At 39.0% G+C, this 22,384-nt stretch overlaps 2 protein-coding genes across 4 annotated transcripts; one reads left to right on the forward strand and one right to left on the reverse strand.

Moving 5' to 3' along the window:
* The first annotated feature begins 1,845 nt into the window (after positions 1–1,845).
* smad4a (SMAD family member 4a) lies at positions 1,846–6,848 on the forward strand. The gene is made up of 11 exons (XM_020925114.2): positions 1,846–1,978; positions 2,819–3,112; positions 3,196–3,370; positions 3,472–3,501; positions 3,585–3,788; positions 3,874–3,981; positions 4,072–4,122; positions 4,191–4,374; positions 4,463–4,631; positions 4,824–4,962; positions 5,178–6,848. The coding sequence occupies exons 2-11, from the start codon at positions 2,873–2,875 to the stop codon at positions 5,387–5,389; spliced, it is 1,512 nt and encodes a 503-aa protein (XP_020780773.1). The 5' UTR covers positions 1,846–1,978; positions 2,819–2,872; the 3' UTR covers positions 5,390–6,848.
* A 2,393-nt stretch (positions 6,849–9,241) lies between these two features.
* Positions 9,242–20,374, reverse strand: rfx3 (regulatory factor X, 3 (influences HLA class II expression)). Of its 3 annotated transcripts, XM_055153954.1 has the most exons (17): positions 20,221–20,374; positions 16,480–16,577; positions 16,279–16,367; positions 15,357–15,615; positions 14,994–15,068; positions 14,619–14,800; positions 14,426–14,545; positions 14,228–14,352; positions 14,016–14,131; positions 13,585–13,700; positions 12,193–12,347; positions 12,026–12,123; positions 11,780–11,929; positions 11,460–11,668; positions 11,235–11,388; positions 11,111–11,153; positions 9,242–11,035 (listed from the first exon to the last, which is right to left on the reverse strand). In XM_055153954.1, exons 2-17 carry the CDS (start codon positions 16,570–16,572, stop codon positions 10,755–10,757), a joined length of 2,265 nt encoding a protein of 754 aa, XP_055009929.1. In that variant the 5' UTR covers positions 16,573–16,577; positions 20,221–20,374; the 3' UTR covers positions 9,242–10,754. The 3 variants fall into 3 exon arrangements, with proteins under 3 accessions (XP_055009929.1, XP_055009927.1, XP_055009928.1); XM_055153952.1 differs by having other exon boundaries at positions 11,111–11,388; XM_055153953.1 differs by lacking the exon at positions 20,221–20,374 and adding an exon at positions 18,332–18,601 and having other exon boundaries at positions 11,111–11,388.
* Positions 20,375–22,384: the final 2,010 nt, after the last annotated feature.

A 22,384-nucleotide genomic window follows, 5' to 3' on the forward strand; every position in this document is an offset into this window, starting at 1 on the left:
GCATTTAAATAAAACTCTTTGTTAATAGTTTATGTAATTTAAGGGATTTAAAAGTGGAAATTCCATGTTTTTGAACTAAATAGAAGCCTAACAGTTTAATAATAATACCATATCTGTACTATTTCCATGCAGAATGATTAGCTTGTTTTCTTATTTGCACTACCAAGGGTACATGGTGTGGAGAGTCTGCTTTTACTTATTCACCTTTTGCTATTATAAGCTATTAGATACACTCTTAAATTATATAACCATTTCTCTGTGGTATTTTAGGCACTGTCACATTTAAATGCTGTGGCATTTCCCTTGTTTGTACAGAACTTTTAAGGAAATGCCCTTGTTGGCTCTTCAGGTATCTGTTTATTGCCACTTTAACTTAACATTGCTGTGAAATATATTTATATTTTTGTAATAGTGCCAGAATTCTTCTGCTTTGTCTTCTCACAGACATTTGTGTCAATGTCAAGATTGTATAAACATACTAGCCCTTCCCTGAGAGTTTTTAATTATTATTAATTTAATCTTTTACCTCTTAATATGTTGTTGTTTTATTGTCAGGTAATCCAAGTACCCTGTGCTTAACAGCTCTGGGCCCCATTTCTGTACTGCCACATGCCTGGCAGGCCACTCACGGTCGCTCAGTGCCATACTGATAAGAAGGTGTCAGAGCCTGGAGTCTTGTGGACCGTCACTCAGGATGAGACGCCACTCCAAGTGGCAGCATTTGTGAAAAAGTGGTGTCAGATTCCTGGTCTCCAACACTAACTGACTCTATTGACTAGCCTACCATCAAGCTGCCTCTGAAATCCACTCCTTCTTTTTCTATCATTGACAGCATGACTCTCCTATCAGGCTCCTACAACAGTACAGATGAAGAAAAAAAAAACACACACACACACAAAAACATGCCACATCAACACATACTATTAACAATCAAAACATGATACTTGGACAATTGGCAAAATGTATTCACTCTCAAAGCAGAATTCAGTTTCCTTTTACATGGAAAAGAAACATGAAAGGTCAAGTGTTACTATAGGCCTGTCAATGAGTTGTGTTTTGCATTTTGCATTTTGAGGCAAAGGGTCAAACCAAAATGTATACTTCACAGCCTGTTTAATAGCATGCAACACCATGAATTTTAAGGTGGCTTTGTGTTTGCATGTTCAAGTCGCAATGAGACTTGACTTATCTTAACTTATTTGCCTTAATGAGTAGCCTATAGCCCATTGTGTCAAATTGCTGCCAAACAGAAATTATATTTTAATGTTGAGTACCTGCTTTAACACAACATGTATTTTTGGACTTTACAAACTCTTTTCAGTTTCCACTTAAAGATAATTTTATTCTTTAATTTAGGGCTAAAAAACTTTATTTTCTCAAAATACATTTTTGTTCACATAAAAATCACTCCTTAAAGTAGAACATACAAACTCCAAAATGTCACTTTTGCATTCATCAAGATTCTGACAGATTTAAGAAAAGAGAAAGATTTAGCTCTAAGGCTGAGACAAAATGTAATTTTAAAAGCAAATTTTCAGTAAGCTCTAGTTTACGCAAATACTCAATTCTCTACAATCATATTCCCCTCTGTAAATTTGTTTGCATAGGCATACCGCAACAAAATCACACACATTTGAAAAAATTTTGGATTTTGATTTTTTTAATTTCCTGGCAGTCTCTCACTTTTAGTTAAACAAAAATGGCTCTAGGATAGGATTTAAAAATAATGATTTACGATTACTGATACACAGATTTCTACTACTCTAGAAATCAATGCATTGCTCCCATCTGCTCTGTGGCCTGCGTCAGACTTCGCTGCGCACGCGCGCTGGTAGCACAGTGGGTGGAGAGGATTTTTTTCTTGTTTATTTTCGTGGACAGCTAGCTTTAGCCCACAGTAGCCTCCAGTGCTGTGCTCTCGGGCAAACACCTTAACCATTTCGCAGTATAACGGAAATAACGGAGTACACCCTATCTGGTATGTCTCTGTAAATGTTATAACTCCATCATCGTTGGCATCTAGTATTTTTCATTGCCTGCTGAGAAGTTTGATAAGCGTCTTGTACGGTTAGCCTTTTAGCATGAACGCAAGTTAGCCGAAAATCACAGCCACTCACGCTATGCCATAGTAAAGGGGTTTTGTACTGTTAAATATCCGATGAATTCAACTAATGTTTTATATGTGGGTGTATATCCTAGAACAGATTCAATCTGGAGATGAAATCACCGAATTTTTGCTGATATGTGCGCAATGATAAAGCTCAACTAGCATTAGCTAGACAGGCTAGCATTATTTACGGTAACACGGTGAAGGCATGTCTTTACGCAATTCAAAAATGAACAGTATAAGTAGTTGGTTTTAGGGGAAACGTAAATACACACAGTGTCATTTTAATATCACCATTTAATTGGTGGGTATACATGCATGTCGCATGTTATAGTATCGGCCAATAAAAGACTCGTAAATAGGCTGTTGAAGAGCTTTGTTAGTCAGGCGCGGTGTCCGTGCACTACTGTCATGGGGAGCACCACTTTAACTTGAGCCATCTGAGCTGTACTCAACTGAGGAGGAAATGTTTAATTTGTGCAAATTAAATATTTTGTAATACATCGCATAGTACCTTTTCATGTGTTATGTTGCCCACCAGAATATGTCTTTGATGTCGATGCTGTGAAATGCACTCATCGGATTACATGGCCCAGGCAGATTATACAACATCATCCTACTGATACAACAAAATCATGTTCACAAAAGTAGTTTATATGTATATGAAAAGTCAGTAATAAAACGTGTTTTTTTCTTTTTCTTTGTCTTTAGGTACACAAACAAAAGAAGCAGCCTCTCCCTTAAGGGTGAAACCTAAGGAGCAAGATGTCAATCACAAATACTCCAACAAGCAATGATGCCTGCTTGAGCATTGTGCACAGTCTGATGTGCCATCGGCAGGGAGGAGAGAGTGAGAGCTTTGCAAAAAGAGCTATTGAAAGTCTTGTCAAGAAGCTGAAAGAAAAGAAAGATGAACTGGATTCTCTAATCACTGCCATCACTACAAATGGAGCTCACCCTAGCAAGTGTGTTACAATCCAGCGGACTTTGGATGGACGTTTACAGGTACAGGTGCTGCTGTATTCCGTTAATTTCTTGTGACCAGATTATTTACTAACTTGTGTCTGTTTATTTTGTCTATGTTCTAGGTTGCTGGGCGTAAAGGCTTTCCACATGTGGTTTATGCCAGACTTTGGCGATGGCCTGATCTTCACAAAAATGAATTAAAACACGTGAAGTATTGCCAGTATGCCTTTGACCTAAAATGTGACAATGTATGTGTCAACCCGTACCACTATGAAAGGGTGGTTTCCCCTGGCATTGGTTAGTAAAGCAATGTATATTTGAAGATAAATGTGGTTAGTTTAATGCACTGTTCTATTATATAGTTATAACCTCAAATATTTGTGTTTTTTTTTCTGAAGATTTGTCAGGGCTGACCCTGTCCAGTTCAGGTAAAAGTCCCTCCCATTTTTAGAGACTTCTATTCTTGATGCTTTTAGCATATACAGTGTTTATTGTGAACATATTTTCACAGGTCCACTTCTGGTAAAGGATGAATACGACTATGATAACCAGCAGTCTCACTCAAGCTCTGAAAGTCACCTGCAGACAATTCAGCATCCTCCCTCCAGACCTGGACCCCAGGAGACCTTCAGCAGCCCTGCTCTTCTACCTCCTTCCGAGGGCAGCAGCTCAGCTTCAACTTCTGCTTTCTCCACCATCACTGCTGGACCATCAAGTGAGATGCTCTAACTGCATACAGTACAGCATTACGTCAACTTATCTGGATAATATTTTATCAAAATGTTTTGTTGTATGAACAGATCCTACTCCTAACTGGAGCAGAAGCAGTAGCTTCACCCCAGCAGTGCCTCAACATCAAAATGGCCATCTCCAGCATCATCCACCTATGCCTCACACAGGCCATTATTGTAAGTTTTTGCTAACTGAAGTCAGCTCATTTAAGTTGGCATTTTAAAAAATTTAAATGGTGAGTAAAATATGCCACTACATTCTTACAGGGTCTGTTACCAATGAAATCTCTTTCCAGCCCCCCATCTCTAATCATCCTGGTCTGTATCATTTGTTTGGATTAATTTAGTCACTATTTATCAGTGTTGTTAAGTTTTGTTTGTTACAGCTCCTGAGTACTGGTGCTCAATTGCATACTTTGAGATGGATGTTCAGGTTGGTGAAACATTTAAGGTTCCCTCTACTTGCCCCATTGTAACTGTGGATGGCTATGTGGATCCTTCTGGAGGGGATCGCTTCTGCTTGGGTCAGCTGAGCAATGTTCACAGGACTGAGAACATAGAGAGAGCCAGGTACCCAGACACTGCTGTTAATCTGCCATGATGATAAATGCCCTAAAGCACATTCTGTTATTTTCTCACTTTTGTTTTCTTTGGTCAGGCTCCACATTGGTAAGGGTGTGCAGCTGGAGTGCAAAGGAGAGGGAGATGTATGGGTGCGCTGTCTGAGTGACCATGCAGTGTTTGTGCAGAGCTACTACCTGGACCGTGAGGCTGGTCGAGCCCCAGGAGATGCTGTTCATAAAATCTACCCAAGTGCTTACATCAAGGTAAAGCTCTTTTTGCAAGTTGTTTTTAATGCTTCCCGAGTACTGTGTCTTGAGAACTGAGGTTGTACTGCATTTTTATAATGAATGAAAATATTGGTGGCCTTTTAAGTAACAATAATCTGTCAGTAACTATGTATTCATCCAATACAAATGATATGTGTGGCACGGACTGTCTTTTCTTCCTTCCTTCAGGTATTTGACTTGCGTCAGTGCCACCGACAGATGCAGCAGCAGGCAGCCACAGCTCAGGCGGCTGCTGCAGCGCAGGCCGCTGCTGTTGCAGGGAACATTCCTGGTCCAGGGTCTGTAGGAGGCATCGCTCCAGCTATCAGTGAGTGTCACTTAGCCTTTCACAGGCTTGCTATACTGACTGCTCTGATGCATTATTCTCAGTCAGGAGGGCACGCTGTCTCATCAAATTAAAGTGAATCCAAATAATGAAAAATTTGTAGTCTGATTATACAGAGTTAATAAACAAAAATAAACTATGTTTGTATGAAGACAATATTTGACACCACATTAATCAGAAAGTCGTGTCTATTCTAGGTTTGTCAGCTGCTGCGGGCATTGGTGTGGATGACTTGCGTCGCCTGTGTATTTTACGGATGAGTTTTGTGAAGGGCTGGGGTCCTGACTATCCCCGGCAGAGCATTAAAGAGACACCCTGCTGGATTGAGATCCATCTGCATCGAGCTCTACAGCTCTTGGATGAGGTTCTGCACACCATGCCCATAGCTGACCCCCAGCCTCTGGACTGAGCTGAGGACACAAACTGTACATACTCAACAAAAGCAATTATGGACGCAAATCACTCCACCTTAGGTTCGGTCGGGACTGAGGAGGACTGCAAACACAGCCATTCCCAGCTTAGTGAGTTGTGTCAGCACGGACCTTTACTCTGCACTATACCTCAAATGCACTAGAAACATCCCTTGTGCTTAGCCCGGGACTTCCAAACAACAGCTGGAGGAATATACAGCACGTGTCACACTGGGAGGAATTACTGCACATCGGGAATATGCTGAAACAGGATGTGTATTCAACAGACAACCACTATTATGCTCTCACTCAAATGGACTGTCCCTGGAACAAATTTGGCAAAAAAAACAAAAACAAGGCCAAAGTGATTCTACAATTACAATATCTGTGTAGTTATAGTTAATGTAGTGCACTGCTGGTTCAGTCCTCCTCTGGTTGCTCTCCTAGGCCAAGTTGGTATCATGAAGTGGAGTGACTCCTTCCTTGACTATTCAGAACATTTTAAGTAAAATCATGTTATTCATTGCCCTTGTTCTTGTACAATGTAATCTTTATTAATATTTTGCTGACATTTTTGTTTTAGGTTTGTTTGGTTTATCCCCTCTTCTTTTCAAGATTTTTTATGTATGCTAAAACGTTGCTCAAGCCCTTTTAAGCAGCACATCTTTTAAACAGTTAATAACTAATGTTTAACAGGCCATTTTCTTTATAAATGTAATCAAATATTTTGAAAATATGGGTGTTATCCCACAGAAAGGAAATTATTATTTGTACAAAACCTTTTTATTAGAACTCCAGTGTCCAGATTAGCACTTTATTATTTTACAAGTTTTGTCTTGTTGCATAGTTTTGCTTGTGGTTACTAATTGTTCCATATACAGTTTTAGCATAGTTCATTTTTATTGCTCATTGTTCAGATCTGTTAAAGTGTGGTTTAAAGGGATTTTTAATGGATTTTTTGCATATTGATCACTTTCATCTAGTGTAGTCAAAAAATTAATTTTCTGTCAGACTCTACAGTACCACACCTATTAGTGATTGGTCTATATGTAATGCTTAACTACAAGAAACCTAAAATGATTACTTTTGAGTAAGATAACATTTTGAATGAAAAAGCGAGGAAATAACTGTGAGGGAGTGTAAGCCATACTGAAGCCAAATATCTAAAAGGTGAGAGGTCATCCAACTACATTCATGTCAGTATTATGTTGCTTGCAAAGAATTTTGTTTCCATCTTCTTGCAGCTCTGTGTTGCAGTATTTTATACATTTTGCTACCTTTACAGTGATAAAACCATTACAAAAAAGAAAAAAAAAGTTGTAAATCTTTCAGGAAATGCAAGTTCATGCTCATAATATTTACAAATATGTCATGCATACTGAAGTTTGAATTATGTTGGTGTTTATATGTATGAATATGGTTGAATAAAATGTAATGGGCTAACACTAGTGCTTTATATTCACTAGTTCTGTCTTCTTTGAGTCCCCTTCAGTCATTAACCATTTTCTGTTTTAGGGTTCCTTCACTAATACTCACTAAGTGCTTAAATCATTAGGTACTTGGCTTTTGGTTTCTTCCACATTTGAAAATAAGTTTTATGTTGTCCTACTTAATTCATAATTCTCTCAAAATCTTGTTCTCATTGGCATTTGTACTCACATTACCTACTGTAAAGATGATGCTTTCAAAATGCAAAGGTGAGACTTGATTTTGAACAAGATAACGTTTATTACTGCAAAGACAAGTCACAAATCTTATGAAAACAACACTAGAAGCTAGCCTGAGCTGAGATCTGAAATATTCAGAGAAAAAACAAACTACATGTGTCCGTAATAGTTTCTACAATTAGCAATACGACACACTAAACTTTTTTTTTTTTTATAAATATAAAAGTCCCCCAGTCATCCTTGATTTTTTTAACTACACAATACAAATCACCCTACAGGCATTGGTTTGTTTGCCAGTTGAAGAAACTACATTATATTAAGAAAACAACACAAAAAGAAAATCACATTAAATCTGTAATATATATCAGATATACATAATCAAGGAAAAGGGTAAGAAAGGAAAACACAAAGCACTTAAGTTAGAAAGGAGTGTTCACAAATCATAATTAGGACACAAATAAATATATTTTGATATTTACATATTTTGTCTTGGGCAAATCAAAATCAAAACCTTCCCAAATGCCACTGCCAAATGCTTGTGCTTGCATTAGTGCGTGCTACAGCTGGCCACGACTCACTAGTCACTGTCAAATGGCACTTGAAAACATCCAAATAGAAATATCAAAACAGCTCACAGCATTCAGGAAATATCAGTTTGACAAAAAGAACAAGGTAAAATCGTAAGAGCTCTTTTCACTTACATTAACTGTCCTATACAATAAAAAGCTGTCTGAAGGTTAAGGACCAAGTGTAAACTAGTTTGCATGTGTCGTTTTCAGTGAATAATTGTAATCCAGTGTTCACAGCCCTGGGTTCCTCAATGCTCAACCCTATAGTCCACCATTACCCAACAGTCACCCAGGCCATCTGCTCTGGCCTGGCTAAAATGAAAGGCACCAGAGTCTGCTGAGGGTCAGTAAGACTGCCATCCAGAGTATGAGACATTTACAACGCTTTTCAATGACAGCTTCTGCGATTTATACAGAATGTAGCACATGACAGTTGAGAACAGGTTCATTTTCAAACAGCCTATACAAAAACAATCTTGAATCATAAAATACAAATGTGTTGGCAGCAACAGCATCAGTAAACCAGGTAGACTCTAGTAAGCAGAAATCACTGTCTGGCATGTGCAGTCTTCAAATAATATTAAAGAAAATATTTTAAAAACTAGCAGCACATAATTTACGTGCAAGACAAGAAAGCACTTATGTTCCTAAAGCGAACCATTAGAGTTTAAAATCAAATTTACAAAACACCTCAGGCACAAAAATAATACAAAGTTGCATCTACACAGTATTTATAGCAGGCGAAGAAAAACTGTTGCACAATGCATCTGAAGCCTCTTGTGAGAAGGACATTCAAAGCTGCATTCACAAACCACTGGGTTGAAAAAAGACCTCTTCTGTAACAGCAGTAATTGATAGATGGGACAAAACTTACCAGAAATGAGCACATTATCCATATTTTATTAGAAATAAAATGTTTTAAGTGTACAAGCACACTTTTTCAGAGTAACTAATCCAGGTATTTCAAGCTATCAGGATCATGGTAAGGCTACAGAATCATTATGCGTATCACTCATTTCTAGGGGATGCAGTGCAGCTTTGGGAGTCCCAAACTTCAGGCCAATTCCCTTGTTATACATATTAAAAAAAAAGGGGGGGAAAAAACAAACAAACAAAAAAAACAAAAAAAAAAACACAGTATTTGCACTTGTCTCCCTTTAAATGTAATGACACAGGAAGGAACAAACCCCAGCTCTTAAATCAAAAAGTCCTAGATTTGTCAGTACAGCAAAACAGTATCAACATTCCACGTCACAAAAATACACCACAATCTCTCAATCCAGTCCTGTACAGTAGATCTTTCGCAGAGAATAATCCACCATAGCATAAAACACAATAAATATCAATAAATAAATATTGAGGAAAAAAATTAAGTGTTGGAACTTTTTAAAGACAAAAAAGTAAACAAAACATAACCTAAACAAATAGTAGAAAGAGTTCCTATTTAGAGGATTAATCTCACATTTCTCCACCACATACAGTAGAAGGCTATAAGAGTTCAAGTATAGATGAAGACCAATGAATGAGCAGTTAGTTCCCATGCTTTTTCTGATCACAGTCACAGAGTTAATGAGTTAATTACAGAGAAGCTACAGAAAAAAACATAAACTCAATGTCCACATAAAAAGAAACATATATTTGCAATGGTTATCATTTCTTATACTATACATATATATATATATATATAAGATTCTATATATCTCTTTGAATTAATATCAGAAAATATCTATGTTTGATCCAGTTTACAAAGATCATCCAACAGAAATGTTGAAGTTTGTGAAGGGATAAATGTCAAATGAAAACATTGTCAAAGGTCTAAGAAAAGCAATGCTGATGTGCACAATAAGGTCAGGAGAGTGTTCTGCACGCGTCAAAGGGCTGGCACCACTGGTTTGAGGTAGGGCGACTGATGGATGTGTTCAAACACACAAGTACAGTCAACAAACGCACACACATACGTACTTACACTTCACCCTTAACAAAAGACAAATGCAAGAACAGGCCTCAAGAGGGCAGAGTGGGGGCAGGAACAAGGCTAAAAACAGGATTTAGAATCAGATATGTTGAAGCTTTGTAGTGCTGGTCAAGAGAAGAGAGCCCATCCCTAGGTCTCAACACTAATGAGCCAGCCCAAATCCAGCCACAAGTCACCAGAAAGCCAAACGTGTGGCTGGGACGACACAGAAAGGCAGTGGACTCTGCACCAGACAGACAGCACTCAAGGACAGCTGCATTTTAGGATAAGGCACTATGATAAAGCCGAGGTACATATAATCCCTGACATTCGTTTTGCTCTGCAACATGGCACTATGGGACAGGAAACAGCTCTCCTTCCTGGATGGGTTGTTTTTGGTCCTTAAATAACATCACAAGTAACAGAAACATGCCCAGTACACACTACAGAGCATTGAAATAACAAAAGGCAAGCGTTATGCATCAAATGCATAAAAAAGCTAGCATAGAGAAAGTCAGTCTGTCCAATCCCACTCGTATGTACACTTAAAAAAGCAGCACACATTTAAGCTCTTCCTCTTGCTAAAAGCTATCAACAGTTACTAGCAAGTGACAACCAACGACAACCCCATCAGTATTTTTTCTACCCACCCAGTTTTCTTTGTTGGCTACATGCAATACTCATTTTCATTTCAGCCAACAGTTGCATGTTAGTATGCTTGTTATGAATGCTTCCAAAATGAGAATGGACTGCAAAAAAGAACAGCAATAGCACCATGATTTGGGGTAATACCAATTCAAATACAGGAAAAGCACATGATAAGAAATGTTATGAAATAATGACTGAGTGAATGACTTTACTTCCCTGGGACTAGTGACATGGATTTGAGCTCACATTTTAGGGGTGAAACTTTCCTTTTCCTCCAAGTCTTTCCCAAGGGCTGGCACACTATATAAGAGCACAGGACTGCTAGACAACACCACATCCAGAAACAGAGCAGTTGGACATGGACAGTACAATGTGGCTTAACAGTCAGCAGTCCTCACGTGACTAGGCTGAACTGAAAGAGAGTTCCCCCACAAGTGCAGACAGACAGAGCATGAAGACACACAAACATGTATACAGAAGAGATATGTAATTAGTGAGACAGCATAAAAGGTCGGCCCCAACATGTTCAAACAGAGGCATAGGTGTTGCCCGTGGCGCTGCAGTGGCGAATAGTGGGTGTCGCAGATGATGGGGTTAGGATGTGTTCACTGTGGTCTGGAGGAGGCTGGGGCAGTGAGTGCAGAACACCGGGCTGGACCACCCCCACCACAGGGTGAGAGCCATCCTCCAAGGCTCCCACTTGGATCACCTGGATCACTTCATGCTCAGACCTCTCCCGCTTTGCTAAAGGTTCACCACAAGTGTCTGTGTCGTCCTCCAAGTCACTGTCCATTCCACTTGTCTCATCTAGTCAGCAAGAAAAAAAATTGGTCATATGACTGAATTAATAAATCAAATACATTATATCCCAGGGCCACTAACCTTTGTCAATGTTTGTGAGTGTTAAACTGTTCAGACTGTCAAACTGAAACCACAGGTACAGTTCATCAATCAATGTCCAACAATCAGATTCTGGATAAGGACTATTTAAATAACGTGAACATACTTCGCCCATGACACCAATTGGCGTCTCCCCTGTGGCCTGGGCCACACGGTGCTCCACCAAGTAGAACATGTATTCATCATAGAGCAGACGGATCAGGTGGAATGAGCCAAAGCTGGCAGCACTGCGCAGGGTCAGGTCCCTGATTACCATAGAACTGAGGGTAAAGAAAGACATTTAGCATTGACATAACCAGTAAATACTTGTGTAAGAAATGAAAGGACAAACCTGTAGAAAGACCACTTAAGTAAAAATTGTCGGGCAGCTCTGGGGAAGCTAGGCCGATGCTCAAAGGGCTTGAGCACTTGAGTGACCACGTTGTCCAGCCAAGCAGCCCACTGCTCCAGAGAGCTCTGTTGCTGCAGCGTGGCTTTGAAGTCCTGCTCCAAGTGCTGCACCACTCCTTCCTCACACTGGCACACCCATGAGGCCTGCTCCTGTTCACCACATGCACAAAGAGACATGAGCTAACATGTAAAAGACCAAGCATCAGGGCTAGGTGAAATCTAGGGTGCTGTAAAAAGGACACAAAAGAATGGTGAACTGACCTGCACATTGGCAAAATCCACTCGGTTAAGATCACTTAGCATCTGGTTGATTTGGGAGGTGTTTTGCAGAACAGCACGTGCTGCCTGAGCCAGATGGTTAAGGGATGTGTATCTGCGCAAAGTTTGTGCAAAGGCACTAACAGCGGCAATCTAGAGGACAGGCACAAAAGTCTTATATAAACAAATTTACATATTCCAGTATTACAAAGCTTAGAGTTGAGTTTCTGACAAGCTGAACTGTTATACCTTGGTCTGTATCATTCTCTGTGGAATGGCATTCATGGCATTAGTCAGCCAACCTTCCAGGCTTTTGGCAAAGTTACGAATGGCTTGAGTCAAGGCACCTTAAAGCAAGGCAGTCTTGAAAACAGTTCATTATCAAAAGCACAAGAGAAATTAATGGAGGTTCTTACTGGGAATTGGTCTCAGGACATCAGGAATGAGAATCTCAACAAGGGCCTGGTACATGAGATGGTCGCAGGTGCTCATCCATTTTAGAACAGATTCATTTCGACACAGAACTATCAGCTGTGAACGTGGGAGTCGGCCTTCAATCTCACTTATGCTGCTGTAAACACATTTATTATGAATGAACAAAAGGCAGTGTTTAACTCAGTGTTTTCAGTTTTAAGAGGACAAAGTTGCAAAATTAACAAATTCTCCAACAGAATACAAAGAAAATAAAACTAGGAACAATGGGCAATGCAAATGATGAGCTATGTGCAACATTTATTATTTAAAATGAGATCTGAACTTTAAGTCAGTTTAATTGTTACCGCTGCCCCATAAACTGTATATATAAATGGGCATAGCTAACGCGCCAACTGCTGCATTCCAAGTAGGAAGTTCACATGCAGGCGATTCCAGCTCCTTCTGACCCTGGCTCCCATTGACATTGGAACATTGTCACCCTTCTCTCTGTAATTGCTGCAGTGAGCCATGTCTGTTTGGTCTTAAAATGTTCATATAAACCCACTCTACATGATCCTGGTGGGTTTTTTTCTTGCTATTTTGTCCATTAAAAATTCCTATTTATAATATAGAGCCTGGCTCCAAATTCGTCCCTGTAACCGTTAACATGGCAAGCTTCATTTAACTGGAGCTGAACGCTATGGCCGATGTCACACACGCTTAGTCCACTTCTTTATACATACATACTGTACATACATATTTATCTATGCGCTGCCCACTTAGTCCCATTTCTCATTCTAATGGCGAGGAGAAAATTCAGTTTGTCGACTGGACAAAAATTAGTTTGGTTGAAGATGTTTCGCAGCTCATCCAAGCTGCTTCTTCAGTTCTGAGAACTGAAGAATTTTCTCCTCGCCATGGATTCTACCTGGATGACTGACGGACTCTTCACACTTCTCATTCTAATGTTATACGATGACAGAGTAACAATTATCAGGGATAGTCCCTTGCACATGGTTCACATTATTTGGAATAAATGGGGCATTACACCTGTACAGTTTTTCTAACACAGTGAATGCTGCAAAAGGCTATTTCCAGCCTTGGGACATCAATAGCTTCTTTCCACAAATTGTTCAGGTTCTAAATAAGTGCCAACATACAAATGAAGTCACAAAACTGTACGCGATGGACTAATTATTTATTAGGTGTGCTGTGTGAGGGTGTACTTGAAATTTTAAAATGTTTAATTCCCAAGTTATTATTGAAAAGGCTGATACTTTGCTTTCAACTGATGATAAACGGCATTTTGTTAAATTGAACTGTGAACCATTGTGTGCACAAGCACACACAAGAACTGAAAATCACATACAAGGTCCAAAGAAATGTATCAGTACCTGTTTTCTGTTACTGTGGCACCCTCTGCTGAATCAGGAGGAGTATAACGCCAAAATGTCTGCCACAGCTTCTCAATGAGACTGAACTGAAGGTTTACAACCACATCCAAGATAGCCTAAAAACAAGAGAATTACATTTCATTTATGCAATTCTATGCAGAATTAACAGCAGTGACAAAGCTATTAGGTTTTGAAACTATAATTGCATGATGAAAAAACACATCTCAAATGTCAGTACATGGCATTTATTAATCTGTCACTATAAACATGCATAACCTTTCCCAAAGTTTTCCATATTCTAAATCCAGCCTCAAACTAAGTGCTGCTAATGGCTGAATTCCAAAAGATTATTATTTGTACTGAAAAGTCAAGATATTTTATCACTTCACTGAAATCCCCTTTTCTTAACCACACTGTATACTTGATGGTACCTCGCAGTGCTCTCGGTAAAGTGATTGTAGCGCCTTCACATCCTCTTGACTGATATTTTCAAGATTACTCTGTCCAAGATTCAGCTCGATAAAGTCAGGTAGTGCTCGAGATGCATCTAAAAAGGATTTTAATAAAATGGGATTTTATGAATAAATAACTAATATCACAATATGAATTTAAAATTGATAAAATAAATGGTGTAAAAACAAACCTAAAAACTGCTGGTGGTGCTGGCTCTGTGCAATAACTGTCTGCTCTGCCACCCCAGGTTGGTGCTGGCCTCCTCCTGAATAACTGTCCCCGGAGCTGGTGTCAAACTTCTGCACTGGCTTAAATCTGGAATCAGTCAGGTTCATCAGTATTTAATAGAGCTTGTTATACAACTTCTTCGGTTTTAACACTTGTGTACCGTTGCTTCTGCTGAACAGGCTGCTGTCTAAGAGCCATATACTGCATGTCTTCTTGAAGTCTGTTGAGTGGAGAATCAGGCTTCACACGTATACCATAGTAATGGTATTTGGAATTCCCTCTGTCATAGCAAAATGTATTTAAGACCAAGAAACAAAACATCATAACAAAAAAAATTAAAATAAACAACTAACCTGGTCCCAAGGCGCCTTGTGCGTAGTCCCATGAAGATTGAACGAATGAGTTTGCCGAAAGAGGCTGCATTGACAGGGTCCAGTTTCTGCTCCTGGCAGTGGCGTAAATAGTGATTGTAGAGTGTGGAACGTGGTAAACTGACGCCCTCAGCCGTCTCATAATTGTCCAGAAGCCACTGAAGCTGCAAGAGAACACATGCAGTGTCACTCACAAGGGTATGTGCAAGATGTTAATGCTAATAACTCATGGTATGACTGCACGGGAAATTCTAATAACCAGCAACAAAAATCTATTTTAAATGAAAGAGAGAAGAAGGCCGACGGAGGCAAAGGAGGCAAGATGAAAGCCAAAGTCAGGCAAAGGCTAGCACTTACATGGCTGTTCAGCAGCGAACTTCTCTGACTGGATAAACCTTCAGATTTTTGGAGCGTCTCAATCGCCATTTCAATCTGATAAACCACGAAAAAGCACAAAAACATAAAAAATAAAATAAAAAAGTATAGTATCAAAGACCATTTCTAAGCACCCAGCAAAAAGATAACCAAAGCAAGCACTGCCACATGCAGACAAAAGTGTAGTGTTAAATGTCTAAGAGGTGTACAGTGATGATGAACAGTCTCAATGATTAAAACATGTTTGCTTACATACAAGGGGGAGCTGAATCTCTGTGATGGACTAAGGACATGGCCTGCTCAAAAGGCCAAAAACAAACATGCAGAGTTGTGCTGCAGACTTACAGTGGCTGGGGAAGCTCGTGCAGCTTGGGTCGCAGTGTGGGATCCAGTGTTGTCCATGAGGTAGCCCCCAGAAGTGCTGCTGATTACCTGAGCCCCTGTCAGGCCTATGCTCATGCCTCCATTGCCACCTCCTCCATTGTTGGTCAGGCCATGAGATGTGACCACTGTGGACACTTGTGGTGAACTCCCCTGGGTGTCGAAATAGCTCCCTCCACTGTTCTGGCTATACAGCTGCGTCTCTGAGTATGTGTAAGATCTTCTGTTTAAAAGAGATGGAATGTGTTAAAATATTGTCAATATTCAATAATGTACCGGTCTTAATGGAAAAAATAAGATACGGAATAAAACAAAAGAAAAAAATTTCTCTCTCTTACAACAATTTGCAACAATGACATCATTTTTTAAAACAATTGGGCAACAAAATATTCCTTCTGTTGCCAGTTTTCTTTTAAGTTCATCCTTTATATCTGTGAGTGATTCACTCGTTTTGTACATGGATCACTAATGGTAATAAGGGCGGTCACTCTGTTATTACATTTTAGTTCACGCATGGTGCTAGCTGTTTGAGGTTATATTGCTGATGCGTTACTTACTGTGTACCAAGTGTGGCTACACTACCTGAATGCATCTTCACATGCACTAAGTGTGTGCTCAGCTCAGCAAACACAGCTTGAGCCTGTTGCTGTGCGTGCATAACCCTATTCCCTGTGTTCTTTCGCTCCTCTTAGTTATCCTCACTTTGAGGCTGGCGTCTGTGACTTTTGCCTACTTCAGGTCATTTTCAGGTGACCTTCACAAACATACAACTGTATAGAATACAAGCAACAGCACACTCAAACTTGGAGCATGTGCGAGTGACATGAATGAGTACTTGAGAGGACAAACAGACTTTCAGACCCAGTTTTAGCGAGGACACACTTACATGTTTCCATTGGTGTAAACCCCACTGTTTTCCTCCACATACTGCACCTGTGCTGGGTAAACATGCTGAACCTGTTGAACAGTCTGGGCCTGGTAAGACACAAATCACAGAAAATAAATGAACAGGCATCTTATTGAAATCGTGCACTCTGTAAGTGTGGCAGTGAGGGCAGCACAGAAGCACTGTGACGTGAGACTGTACCTGTTGCTGGGAGGAGCCTGCAGGCTGAACAGGCACAGTGGTCTGAAGGGGGACAGTGGAGGTGGAGTCAGCGCCCGCTTCAGGGGTCTGCATGGCGCCTAAAGAACACACATTAATTAGAGACCAACAGAAACACAACAGTTACTTGATCTCAAATGTAGCCAATATAGGAATAGCACTAGGAAGTGACTTAAATGTCAGCTGACCAAGTGCACTAAATGGCAATGCTTTTGTTGGAACATCAACTCTCTTGTCTTACATGCTTCTAAACAGGTACAGAGCATTTTAATCCAAGCATCTGTTCCTTTCTTATGGTACTCCATGTACTGAGAGCCTTATGCATCAGTGGCACATGGTCCTGTCTCCAGGTTCACCGCCATAAAAACAAGTTAATTTTTAACAAACTCCAAATAAATGCAGCTTCCTGTTGCAGCATAGTTTCCGCATTTACATGTGAAAAAGACATCCAAAGGTTTGTATAGCATAATAAGAATAGAAATGATATAATATTGACATTATTGTTTGTTAAAAGATCTAATTAATATTTGTACTTTAAACCATGTTCCCTAATGTGCTACATTTCAGTTGCACAATCTTGAGTCATCTTCCTCATCTCCTTCTCTGAATCTTAAAACTTCTGGTCGGTGGAAATTCAGGAAATATCTTGCTAATGTTGTCTCATTTTCTTTATTACATTGGTATGACCATACGTAAAGATTTTAGTTGTTCACAGTTTTCGCTAATTAGTGTATTAATCAAATGATTCTGTGTTATTTTATATTATAACCAAATTAAAATGAAAATACTCCTCTTCTTAATAGAGTAATATGTTATTTTTCCTGACAATCAGGACAATCAGGACAAAATGACAAATGGTATTGTACAAAAACTTCTTGTCTCAGGCTCAGCACATGTCATAGTCTGGGACTTGCAGGTTTACAATTAGCAATAACTATTAATTACCTAACTATTAATAAACAGTCCAAATAATTAATCTAAATAGTAATTGTTGCAATTCTATCAAGTTAATACAATGGCTTTCTGTATGCATGAATAAGATTTTTTTTTAATGTTTCCCATAGTTTTTAAGAGATAACCAAAAATCCTTAATAATTTGTTTATCAAATTGTATTTCCAAACAAAGATTCTTTTACGTAAATAAACAATATACTGGTCTGCTATAAAAGAACCTTCATTTGTGAAAAAAATATCAAGGCTACCTTAATATAAATTAGATAAAATAAGATAAAACAATGAAAGACTGAACTAAAGGCAAACCTGTGTTTGTGAGTTAATAATAGCATGGATAACACCCATTGCTTCCACGGGCAGCCCTCTCCTCCCATTGCAGTTTCCATAAACAAGCCTCTCTTGGTTAATTAAGACCGCTCTCCAAACTACTTCCAGGCTCTCCAAGGACTACCTGGCCCTTTCCCTCATTCTTGTGCCATTGGCTGGTTTGCATCATGTTGTGGTTAATAAAAGTTTTTAGAACATTTGGTCACTAACACATCATGTTACATATGGATTTAGGTGAGCTGAATGGTGATTTGATGCTTCTTTACACAATACATCATTATTATGGCATCACTCTCAAAAGGTACAACAACAATTTTTATTATTACATCATTACTGTTGTCAAAATTATATTCACACAAATTACAATAGTAAAACATGCTGAAACCCACATAAAATGTTAGGAATTTGTAAAAGGACCATGTAGATATTTTTAAATGCATGGCCCAAACTAAGAAAGTCTACCTATGTACAAAAGGAGTCCCTGCATCACCCCAACCCCCTCCACACACACACACACACACACACACACAAACACACACACCTCCTGCCTCACCATTCAGGCTCTCCCCTGTGGCCCACTTAAACGCTGTGCTCCACTGAGCAAGTGCGAGCCCTACAAAAGACACAGAGGAACAAAAGCCACCAAGGAGGACAACATTTTGGCCAGGATTTTAGATCAGATTTGGTTAACATAAAAAAGATTATGAATATGACAAAAATAGTACATTTGCATTCAATTATCAAATGCAAAGGTGAAGTCTGAAATTCTGAACAATAAAAGTACAGAAGGAAATGTATGTAGTTTACATCCTTGATTAAATAAATAAACAAGCCACTGCTCAAAATGACACAACATTTTTACAATTACACATTTTTAAAGTCCAAATATTATGCTTTTGAGTTCTACAAATTTCACATTTTAAAAACTGTCTTACTGCGGCCAGAAACAGACCCAACATTCTGTATTTTGCTAAGCCATGAAAATGGATGACTGAATAATTGAATTAATCAGCCCCTCTTTAAGTGATTGGAAATGCAACAGGATCCTGGCAGCAGGTGGCATGGTACTATTTCTGCTCTAGCGGACTACAGGTAAGTGGTAACATGAGCTGATAACTAGCAGTTCCCAACATCCTGCATTGTGTGTGGGTTAAAGTGTGCACAATTTGGGAGGGTGCCAGCAGAGTTTCATTTTGAGGCTATATGTAGTTTGATATAATGATAATAATCTACAGTTGGTATGAACAAATACACTGGGCTCTCATCAATCTATCACAGATTCAGTTACAATAACCAAAAATAATATGTAGTCTAAGAGAGAAACACTCTAGTACATGTTAACTTGTGTGGCTAACACAGTTGTATAAATCACACATAATAGTATAACTAATCTAGAAATGTGATGCAACTTTGTGAAATTAAAAATTCAAGCTTCTACTCACAAGACTAAACAAGGAGTAATGCCATTGTATTGATTAATTATGAGACAAATGTATCGAGCTGACAAGAGGCATCAACTAGTTGGAGTAACATTTCATTTCTAACAATTGCAGTGGCATTTCTGCATAAATCCAGGCCAAGTTTCAACGCTTAAAATGTATGTTTCTTTAATAACAATTGTACTAATCTTTAATATATAATAAACCTACATCCAAACTACAGGTCTGGTGTTGGCAATAAGGATGGTACAGATGATAACTGAAAGACTGTTCATTAATATAATACTTATAGCCAACACGTGTACTTCTTGTCTTTCCACTAACTTTGGTCGCCCTGATGCGTATCATAAGTCATCTGATCTCACAGAATAAAGCAGCTGAATTGTCAGCGAAGCTCTCTCCTCTAAGACAAAAGGGAAAGTAATGGCTTAGCTATTGTCAGTAGCTGATACTGTACGGGAGCTAGCACACAGTGATTTCTTATCTTATCTGTATAGCTACATATATAATGGAATGTTTTAACAACTTACTTTATGACTTAAATGATCACTTTAATGTAACCAAAAAGACTCGCATTGTGGGAAGCGACGCTGGCTTTAGCAACCTAGCAACAACAGACACCTGCTCCTGCTCCAGCTGACCAGCTAGCATCAATCTACTAGCACATACTTGTGTTAACACCAAAAACTGCCAAGTCTATGCAACTACACAACAATCAATGCTTTGAAAATGCACGAAGGTGCATTGATTCATATGACTTTAAGCAATGAAACAACAAAGTGACAGCGGCCAAAATCTAGGTGGTGGTTATTCAAAGGAGCATTAGCAGAAAAGCTAACACGTTACAAAGAAACACCCTCGCTAGCAAACTAACCCAGCCATTCACAGAGCCTTCGGTCAATAGCGGAGAAAAATGAACAAACGCACAAACACCATCTGCCAAAATGCCCTATGATAAAGAATATGGCGATTTTTTTGCAAAAGTGTAATATATCGTTCAAACCTGTGTTGTGGACTGGTAGATGAAGATGAGGATGGTGGAGGAGGTGGTAATGATGGAGAGAGGTTGTTGTTGGTGGGTTACAGTCGCCAGGACTACGGTGACTATGGCGCTGCTCACTGGGCAACTGTTGCTATAAAACTCACCGGGCGGGCGGGCGGACCGGCGGGCGCAGCCTCTTCCAGGCAGGTGGGAGGAGAATCGTACGTGAACATGCTACGGACCTCAGGGTGGGGAAATTCCCTTCTTTTCAAAACTATATCGATAGCCGAAAAAACACATATTTTTTGCCCGTCAAAAACGCAGAGGTTTTTGATTTTTTCATGAAATAGGCTATTTTTGCAGATAGGACCTTTTTGCGTTTCACTCATGAATGGAAACGCTAATATTCGGCTTTATTAACCTGCTTCCATGGTTTCATGGTAACTGACAATGTCAGTAGGTAAGTATTTTTCAATAGCCTAGAAGCGTCTAGAAGTTGTTCCCATTTAAAATCACTGGCCTACTTGGGGACATTCTCCATTTAGATGTATTTTATGCCATACTGTGGAATATTGTAGCCAGAAACAGTAACAGGAGGGGTCCTCCTCCAGGGTAAATAAGAGTCATGTTTGTGGAGATGCAAGCCTGCTCACATTCGGACGGGGAGTCCTAGTTAGAATCCTCTTTGTGAGGGCGTTTCTTTGCATGAATAAACTAGATCACGCTTCAAAATGTCCAATAGACTGTTATATAGCTTATGACTAGCGTAGCTGTCCTCTGTAGTAATATAGCTGAGCCTGAAGGATGGTCCGTGGTCCCCAGGATCCAGATGAAATAACCTATTGCCTTGACAGTTGTTTATCCTGATAAATAAACAAACAAAGCTAGCAGAAAAAAATGGAGACTCCATGGGACCATAAGGTTCCTTTAAGTTCCCCAATGGCAGCTGCTAGTCAATGACTGCAGGGGACCATAGATCACCCTATTTATCCAGCTATGCAGTTTCCAAACAGCTGCATTTTAGTTTCTTCTGACTCCATGCAGAATTAATTAATTAGAAGCACCCTTACAGCACTTTGCACCCAAATACACCCAAATATTTAGGGTTTTTAATATATTTGCTTTGAGCTTCTTAGTTTCTCTAGTGTCCATATATGCCAACCATGCATTCAACAACAAAAGTAATTTAATCTCAGAATTAAATATTAGTATTACTCGACTGCATAAAGACAACAAAGCCAAATTGTTAAAATTGTCTGTAAATCAGTGGTTGCAGAACTTTCCGTGATACAAAAAATAAAACCAGCTTTTGGAATTCTAATTAAGGAAACTGTAAGACAATCTAATTGTGTGATTTGATTAAAAGAAGACTTAAGCAAACAAACCTTCCATGTCTGTGGTAGTTTTTGTCTTTCTGATATGCTTTTTGGGAAAACTATTGTTGTTGCTTGGCAACAACAAAAAACCTAACCTGAAGCATGACACTCTTTTCAAAAGAATTAATTTCAAGTAAAACAATTTGGCCTTTCAATTTGGCCTTTGACTAGGCTATTCTCATCAGTGCATTTACACATAATCAGGTATCCAAGGGCTTTATTAATGGACTAATTGTATGATTAGGCTATTAAAATTCTACTCCAATTTTAGAAAAAGTATTAAGTGGGCTGCAATATATTTCCATCAAAGAGAAATGACCATAATCAGGAAACTACTACTACCTCATTGTAGTAGATGCCTCTTTTTGTCCTGAAACTAATAAATAAAACTAATTATTAACCTTGAAATCATTACCCGTCATTTGATAATTTGATAACCTTGACAAGAGTAATGACCATTTGCAGGCTCATACTGCTGTTTACAAATGTCTTTTACATAGCATCAGTATTTGTGTTAAAGGTCTCATGAAGTTAGCATGCTTGTGTGGAGGTATATTGTCAGGCTGTCATGTTACTATAGTTACAAAGCCATAGTTCTAAGAAAAAAACTGTTACTGCAGAGCGTTTATTGTCTTGAAGAATAAGTTCCAACATGTCTCAAGATAAGTCAAAGTGTTAGCTGAAATTGAGACAGTAAACAACATACAGAGCTTAGTCATAACTTTAATTAAACACAAGTGGATCATCATCATTCAGCACAATCAAGTGCATTTACAAACATTTAGATAGGCTGTTAACACAGAGCCAAA

This window comes from Boleophthalmus pectinirostris, unplaced genomic scaffold, assembly GCF_026225935.1.
Source record: "Boleophthalmus pectinirostris isolate CB_2022bp ecotype Guang Dong unplaced genomic scaffold, ASM2622593v1 HiC_scaffold_18, whole genome shotgun sequence".
NCBI lineage: Eukaryota > Metazoa > Chordata > Actinopteri > Gobiiformes > Gobiidae > Boleophthalmus > Boleophthalmus pectinirostris.